The 22,838-nt window shown below is 35.3% G+C and overlaps 2 protein-coding genes across 2 annotated transcripts in view; one reads left to right on the top strand and one right to left on the bottom strand.

Moving 5' to 3' along the window:
- ND-B17 (NADH dehydrogenase (ubiquinone) B17 subunit) overlaps positions 1–22,838 on the bottom strand; it is a 333,680-nt gene that overhangs the window by 156,319 nt on the left and 154,523 nt on the right. The window lies entirely within an intron of this gene.
- stol (voltage-dependent calcium channel subunit stolid) overlaps positions 1–22,838 on the top strand; it is a 222,415-nt gene that overhangs the window by 128,543 nt on the left and 71,034 nt on the right. The window contains exon 4 of the mRNA XM_073968058.1: positions 22,554–22,664. Within this exon, the coding sequence (XP_073824159.1) occupies positions 22,554–22,664 (111 nt within the window). The remainder of the gene's footprint in view (positions 1–22,553; positions 22,665–22,838) is intronic.

Genomic DNA, 22,838 nt, shown 5'->3' with positions numbered 1-22,838 from the left:
ATAAAAAAAATGAAATAAAATAAAGTAAAAATAAAATAAAATAAAAAACTCTGAAATAGAGTTTAGTCTATGTGATTTGTGGGTTGGTTCGGAGGGTGTTGTTCGGAAGTTCCAAATTCGGAATTGGGTTATTCGCAGGGACGAAGTTCGGAGGGTGGAAGTTCGGAATGCAGTGGTTCGGAGGTTGGAAGTTTGGAATGGGGTGGTTCGCAAGGTGGAAGTTCTGAGGGCGATGGTTCTGAGGGTGGAATTTGTTGTCACTATCGTGTTTTCAATATTTCCGAACAAAATCTCCCTTCGTAACGTTTAAAAAACGTTACTTATTTTAACAATGTACATTGGCAAACTTATCAAAATTTGGTCTTCAAAAACAAAATGCAAAGTTTTCTGTGGAACGAAAGAGCATAATTTTTTTTCAAAATCTTAGCAAAATACACTTTGCAGTTACGACTTTTCACTTAGCAGAAAGGTCGTTTGTGGAACAGAAATAAAAAAGCGAGCAAAAATTTTTTGAAATCTTTGCAAACTCAACTTATCATTAGCAACTTATCGCTTATCAATAATAAGGGTTCTGTAGAACGGAAAAATTTGCGAATTGTCAAAAATATTGCTAAGTGCAAAATGAAAAAAATTAATATGTTGTTTCGTGGAATAGGACTCAGGTGATACAATAGTTACGTATGGCGAACTGTAATACTCTCCTCTAATTCTGGTAGGGGCGTTCTCAATGCAAAATGAATAGCTATCAATCTGCTTAGCCAGCACCCCTCTGGTCGTTTCTGTGGACCGAATGCTACAACTTATGATGAATATTAAAGTCCTTCAAGACCAGACGTTTATTATCTTCCAAAAGCGGGCTAATGTTGGGCCTATTTATCGAAGGGATGTATACGTTCAGTAACTCTACCTCGGCAGTTCCACACCTGACTGCTACCCCATACATTCCATGTACGGTGCAATACGAATTCTGGTGCGATATTTCATCAGTACGTTGTAACCATTACAGCGCTGTAAACTGCAGTTGTTGTCGAGCTTGGTTTCCTTCACCGGCGCGACAGTGTTATTTTTCCGACTCATGAAATCCCCTATTGACTCGATCTTACCTCGGAGTCCATTGCAGTTAAATTGTAAAAATGATCAGAAGGCATCTTCTGATGACGACGACTTACTGGGTACTGTGTTCACGCAGCATGCAGCAATATAGACCCTGTCATAGTCCATCGCATGGACGTGTCCAGAACAATCCCTGGGATGCACCCACTCCCGACATCTATTGCATCTTTCAGAAGTTTGAGTATGGCAGATGCGGATGTGTCCCGACACGGACCAAAGGATTCCGGAGCAGGCAATCTGGGATATGCTGCTCCTAACATAGAAAACAATACAATAGTGTTGTATTAAAGAACTAAAACAATAACTTGACTTTATGTAATCTACTTGCTCTTTGTAGAGAACCGTTCAACTGAACCAGTTCTTTGTTGAACTACATAACATTATTGGAGACAAAATCTTTGCTTGCAGACGTATTTCAATGCCATTTCAATTGACAAATGATTGATTGGTAGCCTCCCTTTGACGCGGTTGTGGTTCACAAGAAACTCACAACAAGATTGTCACAAAAAATACTAAGAACTGATAAGTTCAACAGCTGTGGAATTGCCAGTTATTAGGAATTAAAACTAAAAGCGATAAACAACAAAGAGTCACCACAATTTGAGAAGAAAGTAAAAAAGACGAAACATCAAAGGTACCAAAAGCAATGCACCATATGTTGCATTTGACAATGATGCTTCAGTAGATGACGACAACGATAATGATTATGACGATAATAATGATTCTGTGATGGCATATATGTATATCGTACATTGATAATGGGTGTGTTTTGAGAAAGTGTCTGTTCAAAACTGTGTGAACCATCTCTTGATACAAACCACCCACAACTGCTTTATATCACAACAAATTATGTGAATGTCGTCATACTAATCACAATGTTGAGTCTTTCTTTGTTCAAATGAAAGTGTATTTGTGTGATGTGATGATGATGATGATGATAGTTGACTAAGTGTTTTTGACAATAAAAGAAAAAACAAGTTCAAAAGTTTATGTTCGATTCATATGCTTTTGTATTGGTAATGTATGTAGGGCATGTAAGACCTTGAGCGTATGGAAAATTAAGGGCAATTAATTGTTGTTTGTATTACAAATTAATAAATTACGCATACAAACGCTAATGTTAACATTTTATTTATTTTAATTAGAAGGCGGCGGATTAATTCAGTTTGATAATATGTATTTCGTGCCACGACAACCATACAAATACCATCAACAAAAAATATGTATGTATGTGTGGGAGAAAAAACAACAACCAAATGATGTTTATCATTTGTTTTTGTTCACGTACACTGTACGTGAGTGAGCGAAAAAAATGCAAAAACAATTCAGCAAAATCCAGAAAAACACTTCTTCATCTTCTTCTTTGCAAAGAAGAGTTTCCCTGGTTTAGTGTAATGGTCATCGGCAGGAGCCACTTCGGCAGAGGCATACATTTATTTAAATATATGTTTTGGTTATATAAGGAACGCATAGAAACCCCTCGATGCTGCTCCTCAGCAAAACATTTCACTATAACTTCAGATTTGTTTTTACTAACACCTTGAAAAATCGAATACTGTAAAAACTGCAATGAAACACTCATAACTTCTTTAATATTGGTTCAAATAGAAAAATATCGTTTATTTTGTATTTTTCGTTATTAGATAGCTGATACTATCTAATAAAAAAAACAGAAAAACATTTTGCACAGTGGGCATGGGATGTTTTTCACGGTTCAAATAATTATGCACTATCGCAATCAAGGATAGGCATAAATATAGTGCGATTACTTCAAAACTATGTATGTGATAAAAGTCCGCTGAAATCTTTGACTTAAAATTGACTTTGTGCCCATACGTTTTTTTCCATTATCTGACCATCAACAAAATAATAAGGCTTCTCTTCTCTCGGACCCCCATTAACACCCAACATTTAGTTACGATCCGATCGATCCATGCGATTATAAGGTTTAGACGGTCACACTGTCGGATGAACACACATTGCCAGATCAACTCAGCTTGTTGAGACATTCATTTTAGAGACAAACCCGATTTATAATACTATCACCAGAGAGTGGTGTAGATTACAAATATTAATGAAATTTTGAGTCAGTTCACCTCAACAAATGTAAATGAGTTTTAATTAGTACAGTTTTCAAAATTAACAAAAAACAAATAAAAACGGCTATAAGTTCGGTCGGGCCAAAATTTTTTTACCCTCAGTTTGTGAAAGTACTTAGCTTTTCTGCCACGCTAACTAAAGAATATCGCTTTCCTTTAAACAAGGTTTAATACAGATGAGACATCGATGTTTTCTACCCATTCAGAATCCGAAATACCATGTTACAGTCATTCAATTTGGACAATGCGTTTACAATACTGTTGCCCATTTTTTTAACGCGCACCCCCTAATTTTTTCCATTTAATCCAAAACCCTTATGTATGAAATTTTATGGCGATTGGTTAATGTTAACCCGTGCCACCAGAGCAATCTTTGTTTCCATAATAATTTGTATAGGACCAAAGGTGAATTTTCAGCAAAATGCTCTAAAAGCCGCATTTATGGGCCAATCGATGAACAACTTTACCAGTTCATTGTTATGGCTAAAAAACTATTTCTACAAAAATGTATGAGGATCGGTTAACGATAATTCGTGCTTCCTGGCCACTCTTTATTTCCGTAGTACTTTTTACGGGTGCCAAAGGCGAATTTTCAGTAACTCGCTCTACAGGCCACACTTATATTCCAATCGATAAACAAATTTAACTAGTTCATTGCTGGGTCCATTTCACGAATCCTGAAAAAAATTGCGAAAATCGGGACAGATTTTAATATTGCCCCAATATGTGTATATGGTCAATTATACACTCGGAAAAATAGATGTCAGAAATATGTGTGGATCCAAACAAATATTTGTTTGGATCCAAACGTACGAGAGCAGTTCGGAAACTTCTTAGCATAGCACAAAAAGCGCGGTATAAACAGAAAAAAGTTAAGTGTTTTGGAAACTTCCATCTCTGTTATGAACACATGTTAAATTTTGTTTCGATCTGGCATATAGAAACAGGTGTTCAAAAAAGACGCATCCGTATTATGTATATCCTCAAGAAGACTATATACCGGTTTTTACCCATTTCCGAGGGATAATGCGGCGAATACCTTCAAAATATCGAAAATCGGGTGATACGGTTCTATAGTTACTATATTTAAACGTCCATATCATGTTGGAGGGTATGCAAAAGACAATGTTCGCTGACTCCATTTTCATACCCTCCACCACATAGTTGATATGTTCTACCATATTTGTTATGTTCTACCATGTTTGTCTAAAACTTCACGGCGACCAACTTACTAAAGTACCACATGCGCAATATAACCACCGAAAGTTGTGATTGAAATTGATCGAAGCTTTGCGCATCGTAATGCTTCTTTCCCACTTAAATCATGTTGGAATATGGATTATATCGGTCTACTCCTTCGGGTACCTCCCACACTAAATCTCAAAAATTTCCTCGTTTTGAAATTTTGTATGACGATAGTATAATTGATATCGAGGGTAAGTCCATACAGACTGAGATAATAACCCTAAAGTTGTAAAAACACTACGACCAGATCCTATGGCTCTTAAAGAAGTTCTCGATTTGTTCCAATCTTTGCACATCGTAATTGCTTTGCCTACTTACGTCAAACTCGAAGATGGACTGTATCGATCGGTAAACTTCTTCTGGTACCACCCCATAAAAGTTCAAATATTTAGGCTTAAGAAAATAATGTTTATACTTTATTTCAGATAGTTCTCATAATGCACAGTGGATGCGCCCAACGACAAAAATTAAAAAAATCATGTCATCATTTTAAGAATTTAAAGATGCAAATAGCTTCTAAACATCCCAAAATTTTCCAAACTCAAGTTTTTTGTACATATTTTATAGGTTCTTAAAGAGAAAAAACCTTACAAACATGACTAATTCTGAATAAAAAAAATTATTTTAAAATGAGAAAAAATGGTTATATTACACAGTGCAACAAAATGGAGCTCGAGGTCTGGGCGGTGGAAAATTCCTTTTGGGGGTGAAAGCCCTTGATGAGTATATACACAACACCAAAGGGTAGATCCGCCGTGAGTCGAACTTTTGAGTTATGTTGTGATGAATTTTTCAGTGGAAACCCTATAGGCTATCAGAAATTAGCTTTATATCTTTGTTCGCTGTTGTTTTGGCTTATTTTTGATATGACATGTCTGATGACATGAGGATCTTTTTCGTAGAACATTTCGACATTCTAACTCGTTTCCTTCCATGTCCTTTTCGTCCTTTATTTCAAGAAACGCAATAAACGTACCACAAGATGACATTTTCAGCTTCGAAATGTTCTACTAAAATGTCGCTCAGAAAATTTTAGGTACGGCTCTCATTGACAACTATTCGATATTGTCGCGTTTTCATGTTCTTTTTTTACATTTACCCAGCTTTTGTTCAGAAAAAGCAATCAGTATGAATTTTAATCAGCTTTTAGTATAACTTTTCCTACATACATCGTTTATTATATTATTATATTATTTATTATAGCATTAAACCTTTTATCAGCTGGGAAAATTTAATTTTTCATCAATTCTTCTTTATTAGATCATCCATTTTGTTTCATTTCTCTGCATTTGTTGACATTTAGTCGAAAACTATGCAGAATATTCAAAAGTTATGGAACATCTTGAATTTTCATCATAATCATCATCAGGCATGAGAAAGATCCTTCGTTATGCAACTTGACTTGTGTTGACTCCTCGAATGTGCGATAGAGTCAGCAGCAATGAAAATAAATGGCACATAAATCGCAGAATATGAAATTCAACAAAAATCTGACATAATTTATAAAAATCCCAGCAGGAGTACTCATCACACATATACAAGCATTTACACACACAAACTCAAACTTCTTAAACAAGCACATACAATTGTAATAAGCATACAATTAGATGCTTATACAAGCACACGCACACCGCTATTTTTCTCAGCGAACATTGTGCGAGTTACGCATCTAGAAAATATTTCAGTCGATCTGACATAAAATGTCACTTGTCACAATTAATTACGTATAATTAAAAATCACTGAGAGTGAATAAAGAGGCAGGCATGCAGTGAGGAAAAAAATAATTTTTATGCTTTTCACAAATGACAGATTGTTTGTTTGAAAGCCTGGCAATGGTTGATGTAAAAAAGTTTTGAGTCAATTAAGTATTCCTTTTAATAGATATGTGTGTGTGTGTGCGTACGTATTATTACGTGTGACAGGACATCAAATGTAGTTCAGCCCGATTTATATTAACCATGATATGCACATATGTACACACATACATAGATATGTATGTAAACATTAGCAATATTAGTGTGTTTAAGGAACACAAACACACTCAGTTATCTTTGAGACATAAACAGACATACATATGTACGGTTAACCATAAGGAAAACAACAACGCTATTCGTAAATGGAACACGATCTTAATCTCTTAAAATAACATGTACTTTAAATATTTTTATATACAACACTCCCCACCCAACCATGCCATGTTATTTTAAGTTTGTCATTGTGTTTGTTATTCCTCAAGAAATCTGTTAGACTCCATAAAGTAGGTGTATAAATATATCGTTGGTCGGTGTGATGTGTCTATCTGCCTGTGGGGGTATATTGTAGTACATAGTAGGTTCTTCCAATTTCTATAGATGTCCAAAGCTATAAGGGTTCAATAAATTTAATAGATTACATATCTATATCTACTAATCGATTTAAATGGGTTAATAAACTCTACCCTGTAAAGTTCGTCAGTTGTACGTTAAAAACCCCCTATTTACATATTAGGCCCAACACAAACATTTGTCTTTGTAAGTCGAATTAAGATTCCAGTTCGCCACTCTTTTTGATCTCATCAGTCACTAGTTTGCTTCATCGTAGTTTTTGCGTTCCTGATTTGCGTAAACCGAAAGGCTCATTTTTCTAGTAGGGACATCTTCATTCGTTCTCAGGACATGTTATTGCTAACGTAATCGTTGTAATTCGATTGGTTTAACTATGACAATGTCGTTATTAAGCTGGATTATCCTGAAGCACATCTCCCAAACACACTAAGTACTGTATGGGTATGGGTACTATGCCTCTATGCATCAGGGTATGATTGATTTGTTTGGTCGCACCGTACTTACTTAGTTGGCTCTCTACAGAACATAGACAAATGTTCCGGTGGTGCTCAAAATTTTTTGTGCATTAGTCTCTCTGATCGAGTCTTGCCTTTGCTAAACCACGACAAATGACAATAAAGAGAACATATGTTGTTGTTGCAGTCACGTTAACGTATATGGACGATCTTGGCTGCTATAAGCCGAACTAAGAAAAGATTTCCATTCCTCTCTATTTGTCTACTTGTTTAATTCATCGAAGCCGCCTTTTTAACGGCTTCATCATTACTCATTCTTGTTACATACGTTTAGCTATACTGATAGTCGTTGTATATAGCTCGTTGTTCATACGACGTTGATATTCACCGTCAACGCAGATTCTCCCCTAGATCTTTCGAAGAATATTTCTCTCAACCACAACAAGCACTGCCTTTTATGCTTGCGAAAGTACCCAGGCAGGGTGTTATGTTTGATGAGATGTGACTTTGCTTTTAAACTGCTTACCTAAGCCAAAGTAGCATCTGTTGACCAGCACTATTATTCATATTTCACAACTGATGTTGTTTCTTGTGTATATGGCGGTGCAGAAGTAGACAAAGTCTTTAACTAGGTCAAAATTATAGGAATCAACTTTCACAGTTGGTCCGAGTTATATGGACGCATTGTGCGTCGATATCAGCTTGGTCTTGTTGTGTCGAAGTCCGTCTGTGGGTTGTCGCAAGCTGCTCTATATTCGACAAAAATATGGAAAGAGTTGACCCGCATGTCTAGGGACTATGGCAGGGTTTGGTCAATGGTGGATTTGCCAGATCTAAATCCGCATTGATATGGCCCAATTATTTCTTTTTCTATATACTTTAGTCGTTCACACAATATCCCTGACACTATATTATAAGCAATATTCCTCTAAAGTTAGAGCATATAGTCTTATCTCCTTTCTTGTGAATGGAACACAGGATAATCAGGTTCTAATCGTCGGGTACGTGTTCTTCCGTCAAGATTTTGCTAACTAATTGATGTATACACGAAATAAACATGTCGTTTCCGCTGTGGACAGCTCGGCAGGTAATATATCGTCTCCTGCTGCCTTATTATTATTCAGCCGGTTTATTGCTGTCTTTACGGCGCTATACATTTAATGTCATCTTCTGGGAATGGATATGTGGTATCTTTGTCGTCTTCGCTAGTATTGGATACCAACAGCTTGGGGAAAATGTTCTTTCCATATCCTGAGCACAATATCTGTATTAGTTTCCAAATTACTTGGATGTGCCTGTACCAAAACCATCAGTTTAATCTTTCACTTTTTGGTAGAATTTTCGGGCTTCATTCTGGCTCCTGTACATCTTCATTCCCTTTTTCCTTTGGAAAAGCCGTTTCTTCTTTCTCCTTTCCTGCTGATATCTTTCTCGTGCACTACGCGTTGCTGCTGATTGTAGAGTAGTCCTATATGACGCATTTTTCTATTCGGTAGCAGCACGACATTCCTGGTCATTCCATGGGATCTTTGGTGAAGATCTCTGGTATCCAAGTATGGATTATGTTTGTTTGTGCTTTTTGCATTGAGTGAGCAATACTTTGCTTAGATTAAGGAATTTGGAGAGTTGATCGGAATATGCTGCCGCTATTTCTTGTGATAGTAGCTTACGCATGTCCAACTTCCATGTTATTTCTGTTCGTACTTTTTTCGCTCGTACTTTTTTCGGGTACCTTTGCTGCAACAAGGTGGTGATCCGAGTAAAAGTTTGCTCCTCGGAAAGGTCGTACATACAACACGCTCGATAAATGTCTTCCATCTATCGCAACGTGATCAATTTATTTATTTATTTATTTTTTTTTTTGTAAAATAACAAATGTTTCACACTGGTATAAAGGAAAAATTGTAATGACAAATTTAAAAAAAAAATATATATATATATTTTATTCACATTTTTGGTCAGAGGTTGAGGGTGTATCTCCGTCTGCACAGCTGACTGATACTTTTTTACTTGATTTTGATATATTCTAAGTATGCGAATTCTAAAACTACAATGTTCATAGATGGGAAAAATCAAACAAACAAACAAAAATCGCCGGAATAAATCACGGTCAAAGTTGATATTTTTAGGTTTTGTTAGGTGTTCACGATTTTCCTGGGAAACCACAAGCCCTATGAAAATGGAACTTAAAAAAGGTGTTGTAGCAGTGAAAATTCTCTACAAGATTGTCCTGTATGATATTTTCGTAGGTTTTATCATTTTTGAGATATAGACGTTAAAATTGGGACAATACACTGACTGTATCGCCTCCTTATAAGACAATGTTATGTACGGTGCTCCTTAACTAACTTTAAATAAAAACCGCTGTGGCTGTGAAAATTCTCTAGAGAAATGATCGTTATGATTTATTCCTAGGTTTTACCATTTTTGAGGTATAGAAGTTCAGGTCACATTTTTAGGTTTGAAAACCGTAAGTCTTATAGAAATGGGACTAGAGAAAATCTTATAGCTGTGAAAATTCACTACAAGATTGGCTTTCGTATTTTTTCTTAGTTTGTACCATTTTTGAGATATAAAGTTTAAGTTAGGAAATTGTATTCATGACATTGTTTTATAACGAGGCGATACAGTCAGTGGATTGTCCCAATTTGAACTTCTATATCTCAAAAATGGTAAAACCTATGAAAATATCATAAAAGACAATCTGGTAGAGATTTTTTACCCCTACAACATCTTCCTTAGTTAAATTTTGATAGGGCGTGCGGTTTCCTAGCAAAATCGTAAAAACATAAAAAAATTCTAAAATGTCAACTTTTTCCATCTATGAACATTGTAGTTTCAGAATCCGCAAAAACTTCCTGGGTGCAAGCTCCTTTCATTTGAAGTTGGTTCAAGAGCACCATTAGTTTTATGTTACCTTTGCCTAAGTCAATTATATTTATCTTGGATCGCTTATTAGTCGGGGTCTGCAAGTGACTATAAATAAAAAATCTTCAGAAATGTTGGTGTCGATATGCAATTTTAACATACCTCCAAAGAACTGCATTTATTTCATCTGCAGAATAAAATAATAGTCCAGTCAAAATAGACAGGCGTATAATTGGGAAATGGCAAATATTCCCACAAAGCTGAATTTTTGGTGGAATGCTAGGGTTTGTCATTACAAGTGACGTCCTAAAAGTCCCCATCTATCCCAAGTGTGCAAACGAAGTTATTCAGGGTTAACGGACATTTTTGGTGGCCTTATACAGTTTTTTATTTTTCTCAAAAACGGTAAGACCTATCAGACATCGACTAAAGTAAAAGTTGTAGGCTTAAAAATTGTCTACAAGAATAATATTTGCGATGTGATATAAGTGTCAAATTACACATGTGAAGAAGTAAACCGCGTAAGAACATTATGAGGCGGACCGGTTAAAAAAAACAACGTTATGTGTTAGGTATTTCTATAAGCTTTCAAACGACACCCACTTTTCAGTAAACGGTTCAGTAGAACTGGGTCTGATCCGGTTTTAAATCTGGCCTTGAGGGTCAAATAACAGGCGAACCGGATCCGCCGCCCATGAAAATTATACATTTCCGTAATCAGCGCAACAAACCCTACCTATTGACAAAAATTCAAAAAAATCTGAGATTTTTCGTTGGGTACAATCCGTTGGGCTTTCGATTACACATGTGAATTAAATGGGCTATTTATGCATAAAAATACTCCAACTTGGAATTACTCTACTAAATACGCACCAATTTTGTTGTATTTTTTCAAATATAGGTATAATTTCGCTCTTCAAGGAAACATTTTTTTTTGGGTGACAGACCCGGTTACCCCGGTTATTTTTCCCTTATAAGTGCATAAAAATTATGTGTTTTGTTTGCTCTTGTCACTTCTTGATTAGACCCACCGTTTTCAAGAAAAAATCCCTAAATTTTGACCTTTGAGCCGGAATAACTATTTTTGCACACATGGGATTGATGGGGACTTTTAGGACATTACTTCTAATGGCAAACCCTAGCTCTCCAGCAAAATTCAGCTTTGTGTGAATTTTTGCTATTTCAATGTCTATTTTGACTGCACTATAACTGGAAGTGTTTGTCTGAAATGTAAACGTGAATTGCTTCTTAAATCCTTTAAGAATCGATCTAAAGCTTCTAAAGCTTCTTGTGAATTTTCATATGCCATCGTATATTTCATTTGACATGATCGACTGTAATAATACCCATTACAATGTCTGAAATAACAATCCATCTCCGGCATAGTCATAATGAATGGGTGGGGTTTTGCTTTGTATGCGATGCTATCACTACTACAATCCAAGAAGTATTTGACTTCGGATATGTATTGTCGTTCTGTCGCATCTAATGCCTACAAACGAAAATAAAGAAACAAAATAATAGAATTTTTGCCAAAACATAATTTATCATTGGAAGGAAGAAAAACAACCACGTCTGCCAACCAACTAATAGACAAACTTTCGCAAAAGCCACCATCTTGTGGAAAGGGATACACTTTTGCCTTTAGCTTTAGCAAGTTTCTATTAATTTTGTTGTTGTTGGGTGTGTACATCCACGAACGCATGTTTGTGTTTGAAACGTGATGAAGTTGCATCATCCATCCATCCATATTCTTAATACGAATGTTTGTATTCACGAATGTTAAGATGAAAAATTACGTTTTTGTTGTTGTTGTTTTTCTATTAAGAGGAAATGTGTTAACAACTCATTCTTCACTGCGAAAGCGTCACATTTTAAGAGCGTGTGAGTGTCAAAGTCGATAAGTTACCATTGGATGGGGTTTAATAAAAATAATTTCTTTGTCAAAGTGTGAGGGGCAATGGGAAGGAGGGGTTAGTTTTGTTTAAGTTGGCAGATAGAGACGGGTTGGGCATACATATGGCTTGTAGGGGGTTTATGATTCACGATCTATTCAAGATTTATTTAAATCCCGAGTTGGAAGGTGATTGCTTGGATTTATTTTATTCAAATGATGATTTCCCATAAACAATTTAAAATCGTGGATTTCTAATGAATATTTTTCATGGACTACAGCCTGAACATTTCAGCTGTGCCTCTGAAGATTTCCGATTCGGTGAACGAGGAAGTCCACCTACCATCTAAATTCATATCTTCCAAATATTGGATCCAATCCAACATTGATCTTTTCATAAATGTAGTTTTAGTTAGACGAATTACTTGCAATAACCATTACTATATAGAGATGTTGAAAATTACAGAGAATAGAGGATTACAAATACAATATTGAATCTGAGGGACGACTGTTAAAATGTTATATATGTCAGTCTATCTGTGTATATTTGTCAATAAACATTGTTGGTGGCGAATAACCAATAAAAGCAAATCGTAAATCAACGTATAACTCACTTTGGCTCTCCTCTGACTTTTGCTTACATTTCTGGGTTCTTTAGTATCCCTTTGTAAATTCGTCATGAGTTGTAAATTGTATGAAAGCATAACAAATGCAAATATTTTGGTTGGCATTTTTTGGTAGGTTGCAGCTATTATGACTGCTCCATTGCAGCAAAAACAACAAATACACAGCGACATGTAATATGTCTGTGACAAACCGCTTTAATAGTTATACATATATACAAACATACATACATATGTATGTCCACCAACACATTTACATATGTACGTAAATTCTCATTCTCAATTTCGTGTCTATTCAAATATTTACGTCTGGCCCTGTCACTTAACCAGGGTCATATTCGAGAAATGCATGTGTAATAACATAACCAAAAACCCCAGCGACATTCTCACACACACACACACGCTCACTTACATTTACACAATAAATCTACCAAATAAACAATGTCGGATAAGAAGAGTTCATATGGCTGTAGTTATTTGACTGAGTATATGTCGTCGGATGGTTGATATAAAGGTTTACTCCTCATGTCCTTCCATTGTGAACGAACACACACACACACCATAAAAACGCATAAATTATTCTATTATTTAAGTTTGAAAATATATTAAATGGAATGTTTGCTGGAAATCTTTCATTTTTGGTTAAATAAATATACACACATACATATAAACAAACATACACACATATTCGTACATTACACTTTAATCATTGTTTTGTCTGCATTAGGGGTTTCATCACAAAATCATACGTGCGGAAGTAGTATGGAGTATGTGGTCTTATCAGACGATAGATAATAAGGAGCATAGATCCGAAATAAAAGTGGTAGTACTCGTAGTAGAATGTTTGTGTTGAAATACTTACGAAATTTATAATTTGCACTATGGTTCTTTTGGAATATCTTAGTTTCGGAAGTTTAATCTTGTTGTAAATATTTATCGTCTACGATTAGTTTTCATTTAATTAAAGTAAAGTTCAATGAAGAACACATAGACTACATAGGCCATGTATTTTAGTAGACAATTTCAAAAAAAAAAAACTTTTCGGAGTTTTAGAAATGTTACAGGCATTTTTGTTAGGCAAATTCCATTTAGGACAAAATAAATGTATTTTCTCATAGGGTGCTAATATGAATTAAAAAAATATAAATTTTCAATAACCAAAACTGAAAAAATTTCATTATACCCCACTTTTATGGTTAATGAGATACAATGATGAATTATCTCATCGACATATGGGTGATAGACAATTTGCAATGAATGTGTCTGCCTCAGTACTGTATGGCCATTTGGAACGATTTGTATCTACCAAGATAAGAGTAGAATCTGACTGTGATCATTGGTATGAAATAAGTCGTCTATTGCTTCTTTGGAAATGTTCATGGGAAATAGTTTTTTGTACTACATATGTTTGACCATGGAAATATCTCAAAACTTATTCCATACAACGGTAAGTAAGGTCAAATCGTCAAGGAATCCCATTAAAACACAATAAAGGAATTGAAGCTCCTGATAGACTGCAAGCAGAGCTGTCTAAGGCCGGTAGTGATATTCTGATACCGATCTTTTATCCCAATTCTGCACGCCTACTAATTTGAACTTGAACTTGTTATTTTCCGTACGCAAGAAGGGAGACAAGGTAATATGTGCGAAATATAACCAACAAAATTAATTTTAAATTGTGCAATGTAGATATGTGAAGAGTTTAAGGTGCATGATCTGCGAATGTGCACCTGGAAAGTTCGAACTCTTTATAGTGAAGGTGTAGTTTACGCACTGGCAGATGGACTTGAAAAATACAAGGCCGATATGACTGCCATGCAGGAAATACAGTGGATTGGGAATGACGTCACAACAACACATAAAGGTGGCCGAATTTGAAAGGAAAATATCTTTGGCCCAACAGTCGGCAAATTAAGTCTCGACAAAGAATCTTCTGAAAATGAAATGAGGCTGATAGACTTCGCAAAAAACATGGTAGTTAGTAGTACCAGATTTAAGCATCTCGATATTCATAAGGGTTGCCTCCAGACCAAAAAAACAAGAAATGAATTTGATCACGTTGTGATAGATGGAAGACATTATCGAGAGTGTTGGATATACGTTCGTTTCGAGGAGCAAACATAGACTCAGACCACCACCTTGTTCAGGAAAGGTACGTACCCGATTAAACGTAGTAAAAAAGTACGAACTAACCCAACACGGATGTTGACATCGGTAATCTACAATCACAACAGATAGCTACAGCATATTCCACTCAACTGATCCAATTGCTTAATCAATGCACATATCATCAGAATGGTAAAGTAATACCCATTCCATGCAAGCAGCCGCAAAATCCATACTTGAATACCAGATACTTCCCCCAAGGAATCCATTTTGTGACCAGGAATGTCGTGTTGCTACCGAAGAGAAAATTCAGCATATAGGGCTACACTACAAACTGTAGCAACGCGTAGAGGGAGGTATTGGGAGAAAAGGAGAGAGGAAAAAACATAAAAATTGAAAAACGGAAGTGTAAAAAAATGAGATGTACAGGAGACACAATGAAGTCCGAAAATTCCACCAGAGAGTGAAACATCAAACTGATAGCTTTGATACAGACATATCCTCCTGTAGAGGCCAACAAGGTAATTTGGCAACTGATACAGATAGTATGTTCAGAATATGGTAAGAGCATTCCCTCAAACTGTTGTTATTCAATACTAGCGAAGACGACTAAGAGCCAATCCCAGAAAATGGTATTGAATGTATATTGCCCGGCCAAGATGAGGTAAAACAGCAATAAACCGGTTGAATAATAATAAGGCAGCAGAAGCAGTTTAAAACCGGGGGCGATACGCTGATAAGTCAATTGGAACCTGAGCATCCTTTGTCCCGTCCACAAGAGGGGAGATAAGACTGCATGCTCTAACAACAGGAGTATATGTATACTCCCTATTGCTTATAAGATAGTGTCAGGGATACTGTACGTACGACCCAACTATTTCATTGACTATAGGCTTAAGTCAATGAAATAATTGGGTCATACCAATGCAGCTTTAGAACTGGCAAATCCAACATTCACAAAATATTTACCCTGCGGCAAATTCTGGAGAAAATCCAAGAGATTCAGATCGACACCTACCATATTTTTGTCGATTATAAAACGTTCAAAGTTATTCCAAGCCATGTCTGAATTTGGTATCTCCTCATTCGCCTTTGTAAAATGACTTTAACTGATACCGGCCCTCAGTTAAAATAGGAAAGAATATCTCCGAAGAGTTGAGTACCAAAAGAGGTTTCAGACAAGGAGACAGCCTTTCGTGTAACTTATTAAACATACTGCTCGAAAAGGTTACACGAGATGCAGATGTTAAAAGAAATGGCATAATTTACACCAAAATCCACATGTTACTTGAAATAAGAAGAAAAATAGTATGACTAACAGATTATTGATATTAAAATACATGGCATCCAAAATTGGAGAAGTAAAGTAGAATATCGGCGCGTTTGGAAATCTATTATTAGTTCGGCTTATGGAACAAAAAGTTCTGTTTAGAATAAAAGCCATCTAAGTATGTGTACTGACCAATACATTCAACTTTAGACCAAACCCGTTCGTTGGTATTGATATGGTTACGAAGTTTTTCGGCAAATCACACACACGCGACCCGAACGCAAAGTAAGAGAGCAAATGTTTTGATTTTTTTTACTTCAGTCTTGTACTGAATGTCATGCAAGCAGGTTGATGCCGCTTTATTTGTTTTTTTTTTTTTTTGGGTACACTGAAAAGATTTTGCAGTTGTACAGCAATTATGTGGAGGGAAGTTACAAAGCTTTGTTTCGTAAACACTTTCGTCGGAGTTGTGTTAGGTTACCAAAGAAAAACTTCTCATTGAATGTTTTTCTTTGTTTACGTTTATACTTCGAGCTGACGATTGATGTTTGGGTATAAAAAGTTTCTTGTTGAAGAAGTTATTGAAAAATAACTTCGGTGGAGAATATCCACAAACAAGAAACAAAGGGAACTGATGAGATCCAGTGGCGTGGATCGAAACTAGTCTTCCTTGCCTTACCCCTTGGCGAACAATGCCAAACCTTCTCCACTAATAAACTTGTTGTTTTAAATATTAAAACAACAAAAGGGATTAAGCCAGACTATTTTGAAAAATCAAAATTGTAACAGCTATCCCAATTAAATAAACGCCACCAATGTTCTATAATAGGTGTCTTAATATTATAAAAGACAAAGGCAATTATGATAATGCCACAATCAAGGCCTCATATGAGATTGCTTTGGAATTGGCCAAGAAATGTAGACCTTTTGAAGATGGGGGTTTTTTTTAAAGAAGTTTTTATGTCAGTATTATTTTTTTTGGTGATACTGGTAGAAAAATGGAAGACATTTTCAAAGAGGTGCCTTTATCTCGGTCCACAATAGTCCGCCGCACCGAGTCAATAGGGAAATTCATAGAACATAGAAGTGGATACTTTTGACTGTGATTCACTGTATATTATTTTTAATTTCAGTCATACAAAGCGAACGCGCCAACAATATATTTTTTCTATTTGAATATTTTGGCTTTTTAGGCGAAGATCATTTTTAGTATTAATTTTTTTTTTAATTTATTAATCGAGCTTTTTTATGATCTATAATGCAAATGAAAAAGGAACGCCGACGATTCGAACCCACACACCCACCACTATGTTTGGCTCTGAACGCTAACACGCCGTGACAACTTTTTTCCTGTGTTTTTCATTTCATACTGTTCTGTTCTGTCAGTGTAATTTTACCCACACATAAACAATTTAAGCGCTCGCTCTTCTTGGTCGGCTATGCTTTAGACGGAAAAGGCTATTCAACAACAAAACAGCCTCTCGAATTATCAAAGTCATAACGCACTGAAACTACCCGTATTCTTACATGGTTCAGAAACACATATATCGCTCATTTACTCAAAGAGTGGCATAACTCAAAAATGCGTTTTCTGAGTTAGCATTTTGTTTTTTTTTACGAGTTCTACTTTATCCTCTATCAAATTTTCATTTTGATATCTCTAAAACTCGACGCGTTACAGCTCATTTACTACGAGTTCCGCATAATTCAACACAAACGTTTTTTGAGTTTATGAAGCACTAAAACACAAACACAAATGTAGCACTGATATCGGGCTATCTGGTTGCAAAATATGGTCCAAGTAGTTATTTTAGTTTTGGTGTAATAATCTTTTTAAGTTGGAAAGTCAAATTTCAATTGTCAACTTAAAACGCGTTTTTCTCGAAACTTTTCGAGATGTGTCACTCTTTGAGTAAATGAGCGATATGTATTCACGGGGATGAATTTTATGACTTCCTCTTCAATATAGCAACCCTCATGCCAGCATTTGTATCACGTTGTTCGTTCTCATAATTTTGGTGTTTTCAGAACATTTTTTATTTATACCCTACACCACTATATGGAAAGGGTATTATAAGTTTGTTTTGGTAAAAATTCATGTAACACAGCGAAATATTCGTCGGAGACCCCCAATGTGGTATACCAATCTTCATATCTCGGCGAGATAAAGCGATTTTGAGATGTGTGTCCGTCCGTCCGTCCGTGTGTCCGTCTGTCCATTATAAATTGTAATCAAACTCCAGGCCGCAATTATGGACCGATCGTCACGAAATTTGGTATGGAGATCGGTCTCACTTCAGAATAGATCGCTATTTTAATTGGTGATGATCGTGAAATATTTAGCGAGTGAAATGGACCAAAAACGTAATTTGTATCCCATTTTGTAACTGCTCTGTAGGTCACAATAATAATCCGATCGCCTCGAAATTTTAAATAAGGTAAGAGAATATGATAAAGAAGATGCTTGCAATTTGAGATGGTGATCAGATAATATTTAGATGGTTGAATGGACCACAACTTTTGTGTGAAAATTGTGACAATTTTTAATATACAGGTTTTATCTTTATTCCTGGAAGAGCCATTCCGGGCAAGTAAGCTATACTTGGAAAAGGAACGCATGACCTTTCTATTGATGTCAATTGTGTTGGTGTACATGATAAGATAACATAGTTACAGCCTAATATACCCTGTTATTTCTTGGTAGTGTAATCATAAACACGCTAGAGGTCGCAATTATAGCTCAATAATCACAATCACGAGGCAGGGACGTAGCCAGGATTTCATTTCGGGGGGGGCCCACCTGACCAAAATTTTTAAAGTTAATGTTAGCGAAAATTTATTATTTAGCAATGATTAAAACTTTATTTTAGGCTTATTTTACTGATGAAATAATTTTCATTATTATTTTTTATTTAAAATAGCGTAAGATTTCTTGGCCAATTTCCCCTTGTTTCAGGCTTCAATTTTCCACTCCAGAGTATGGTCAATTTTTCAATTTCGGAAGTTCAGGTGTCCAATCGTTTTTATTGTCATCGTTATTTCCCTAAAGATATTTTGGTGTCCAATCGTAGATCTTATCACAAAGGACGATAGTGGTTTTCTTGATAAAAAAATATTCTGAGCAATAATGAGTTTATCAGTCATGAAATTCTAGCACCTAATCGCGGGTATGTGAATGACGAATTCTATTGCCCAATCGTGCATGTAAATAGACTATTTTGGCGTCCAATTGTCGGACTTGTCTTATAGAAATTCTGGTTTCCGATCGTGGATCTTCTCATAAATTGACCAGGAACCAGGAAAACTCTGGCAACCAGTCTTGAATTCTTTTAAAATGAAATTCTGGCGTCCTATCCAAGATCAATACATGTATATATTCTTTTAGCAAAAATCCATGAACAAAATGTTTCCCAATCTACATTTTTTATACTCTCAGCCTTTAGTCAAAATAAACCTCATCGAAATAATGGTTTTAGGGCCAAAGTGTGTTTGGAAGAAATCTGTTTCAGAAAACTTGAAGTCGACTTAGCTATGTTCGTCCGTCTTGGTGGAGGACACGATGATTCTCGAACAGATCTGTCCAAAATTTGGCCTTCGTTTTATTTTGTCCAAATTTTCATCAACTTAGAAGATGGACCATATCAATCCATTCTTTCGGTAACCTTCCACAGAGTATTTCAAAAATGTTCAGAGATGTGCAGTTTAAGACCTCTCTCGACAATAAATAAGTGGATAAATGTAAGCTGAAGATCTAAGTAGTCATGGCTTCACTTCCTTTTTGCTAATAATTTAGTTATAAGTAAAAATATGATATAAATAAATTAATAAATAAAAAGACCTCTCTGGAAACCCTTTCCTTTTTTGCAACAAGTGTTCTCGGGGTCACTATTACTACAGTACAAGTTTTTCAGGGGCAAGTCCATACTTTCAGAGAAAATGGCCCGAAAGCTGTAAAGAACACCTACGCCGTCATATGTAGTGACTGGTGCCCACGGCAACTTTCGAACCTTATACTGCGGTACAACCTTCAAAAACCATCAAAATAGTTGTTAAATGCAGTTTCAGGTCTGTTCGAGTATCCTTAGAAATGTTTACTGAAGGTATTCCTTGTGTTTAGAACGGTATTGTGTTTTTCGTGGGCAAGTCCATATTTCCTGAAAAAAAAAAAAAAAACTGAAAAATATTTTTTTTTTTTTTTTTTTTTGATTTCGTTTGTCGTCACACGTCCTTTGTCAAAGCAGGAAAAATGAACATTTCTACAAATGTGCATCCATAATTCCCAAAATACAATTCAAAGAGTAACACTATGCAACACTGAAAATCCAAACAACTACTAGTATGAATTTTTTGAAAATACATATTTAGACTACAAAAACCCTAGTAGGGTTTTGTCCTGTCAGATTCAGTTCAGATTTTAAGGCCTCATCTAAACCGGGCTAAATCTACACGTTTTTGCATTTATCAGGCCTTTATCTCAGAAACGAATAGGAATTTGGCCTTGCTGTCTTTAGCAATACTGTAACCCTGAACTAGTAGAACTTATCTTCTGAAAAACCCACATAAGAAAAGCTCTATCTAAGGCATCAAAATCTATAAAATAAAGAAAATTTTACATAATAGCTGAAATTCTTGTCAGTATCGGCTAAATTATTCGGAGTTGAACCAAGTAACCTTTTGCAAGAATCTTCCAAATAAAGTTCTCAGCAATTTATTAGAACATTCTAAAACTCTAAAATGATTACTTCATGTTGTTTCAGCGGTATTTTGCATCATATCTTTTACAATACGTATTTCAAACACAGTTTACACCAACAGTTTATTCTCGCATTTCGGATTTCACTACAATTTTGACATTTTTATTAAATCGTCGTTGAAAAATGTACTGAAAACAACGGCATAGAGGCATTTTACAACAATGACATGTTCTGAAGAGTTGTGTATTATATTCCAAGGAATATTTTTCCAAAAGAAAATATTCAGAAGATGTGGAGATACGGTGCGAAATGTATAAAAATTGTGGAATTTTTACATATATTTTGAAATTTGAGGCAATAATATTTTATTCTTGTCCTTATCTACAAATTTGCTTCAGAGGTCAGAAGAAGATTCGCATTGGTTTCAGAGATATAGCGCCGAATTTCTTTAAAAACTCAATATTTAACCATGTTTAGATGGGGCCATAAAATCCGAGCTGGATCTCGCACAACAAAACCCAACTAAGGTTTCTTGTCGTTTGGGTCTGTACTTTCAAAAAATCATCATTTCGAATTGTTTGCACAAGATCACATTAAAAATGTTGCACAGTGTAATCGACAAAAAAAATCCCTGAAGTGGAAATTCAATGTAATTTCGAAATATTGGAAATAATATGCAATAAATAAAATATAAATATTGATCTCAAGCTCATTAATCTTGGTTTTATAAACATTCGAAAGGTAGAACAAAACATAAAAGTACGACAGAAAAATCCTTTTTTGTACAATAGACATTTACTAATTTGTAACAAGAGACCAGTTTCTAATAATCTCAACGAACGAGACTGCGGTGGAATAGAAGTTTTATCATAAAAAATGGTTGTTATAGTTCTTTTTTGCAAATTTTAAACATTATAAAGAATAAGGACCACAAGAATGTTTTTTTTTTCTAGATATTGTTTACAAGCCAGTAAACATCTTGTTCTGAACTCAACAACACTTAGAGTTAGCCTAAAGTTACTATTAAACGCTTAAACAACACCTTAAAACTTACCAACAACTATGCTGGAAATTGCTCAAAAAACCTAACTTCTTCATTATTTCATACTTTCAATAAGTAAACCAATGTAGTTGACCCAAATACTTTACATATTTCTTTAAAAATCTAAAACATTTTAAAATTTTGCTCAAAAATTAAAAAAAATGTGTAACATAAGCTAATAACTTATGGGAACGAAAATCATTTCGGGGGGGGCCCGGGCCCCCCGAGCCCCCCCCCTGGCTACGTCGGTGTCACGAGGTAAGACTTTAGGTCGAAGTAGATGCTTACAATTTTGGATGATGATCTGATCCTATTTAGAGGGTTAAATTGGACCATTACTTTTGTATGAAAAATACAAAAAAATTGGTCTATATTTTATTTCCTGGAAAATATATACCGGCAAAGTTGACTACATATGGAAATAGATCTACTGATCTTACACCTGATGCAGAATCCACCAGAATCCCTCAAGTTACTTCTTACAATAAGTTTATTTTTTCCATAAAAAAATTTTGATATGTGGAAAGCTAATTCGCAGGGGTAAAGGTGTAGGGTATCACAGGGTCGGCCCCGTCCGACTATAGCCTTGGCTCACTTGTTTTCTATTCTATATATTCTACAAAATCTCTTGAACAAGAAACATATTTCAATATTGCCAATATGCCACATTTCGCCAATGTAATAATTTTAATAATAAACTGCATCTTGGAAATATGCTACAACTAATATTTCATTTTGTTAAAATATCTCAATCATGAAACTATGCAATATTCACTCTCATTAAATAATATTTTCTTTGTGTTTCTTATCTGTTTGCAGCGTTTCAAAGACAACGACATCGAAGTCAAGCGAAAGGATGGCATCATACTTCTACGTGAATTGGCAGCAGAGGTGAAAAATTTCATGGACTTTAAACGCAATGCAGTGATGGTAAGTAAAGCAATCAAGTGAGGGGGTCGATGACAAGGCTTTAATGTATGTACTAGAAATTAGTATTCATCGTTCATTCATCCATTCATTCTATAACTGAGTCGAGTTCATGGATACATTGACTTGTCGCACAATTTCCAAACAGAAAGAAAAAAATATTATTAAAATTCTGAA

This window comes from Musca autumnalis, unplaced genomic scaffold, assembly GCF_047663935.1.
Source record: "Musca autumnalis isolate F117 unplaced genomic scaffold, ASM4766393v1 scaffold_2, whole genome shotgun sequence".
Classification (NCBI taxonomy): Eukaryota; Metazoa; Arthropoda; class Insecta; order Diptera; family Muscidae; genus Musca; species Musca autumnalis.
This window is presented reverse-complemented; position numbering and strand designations above follow the sequence as displayed.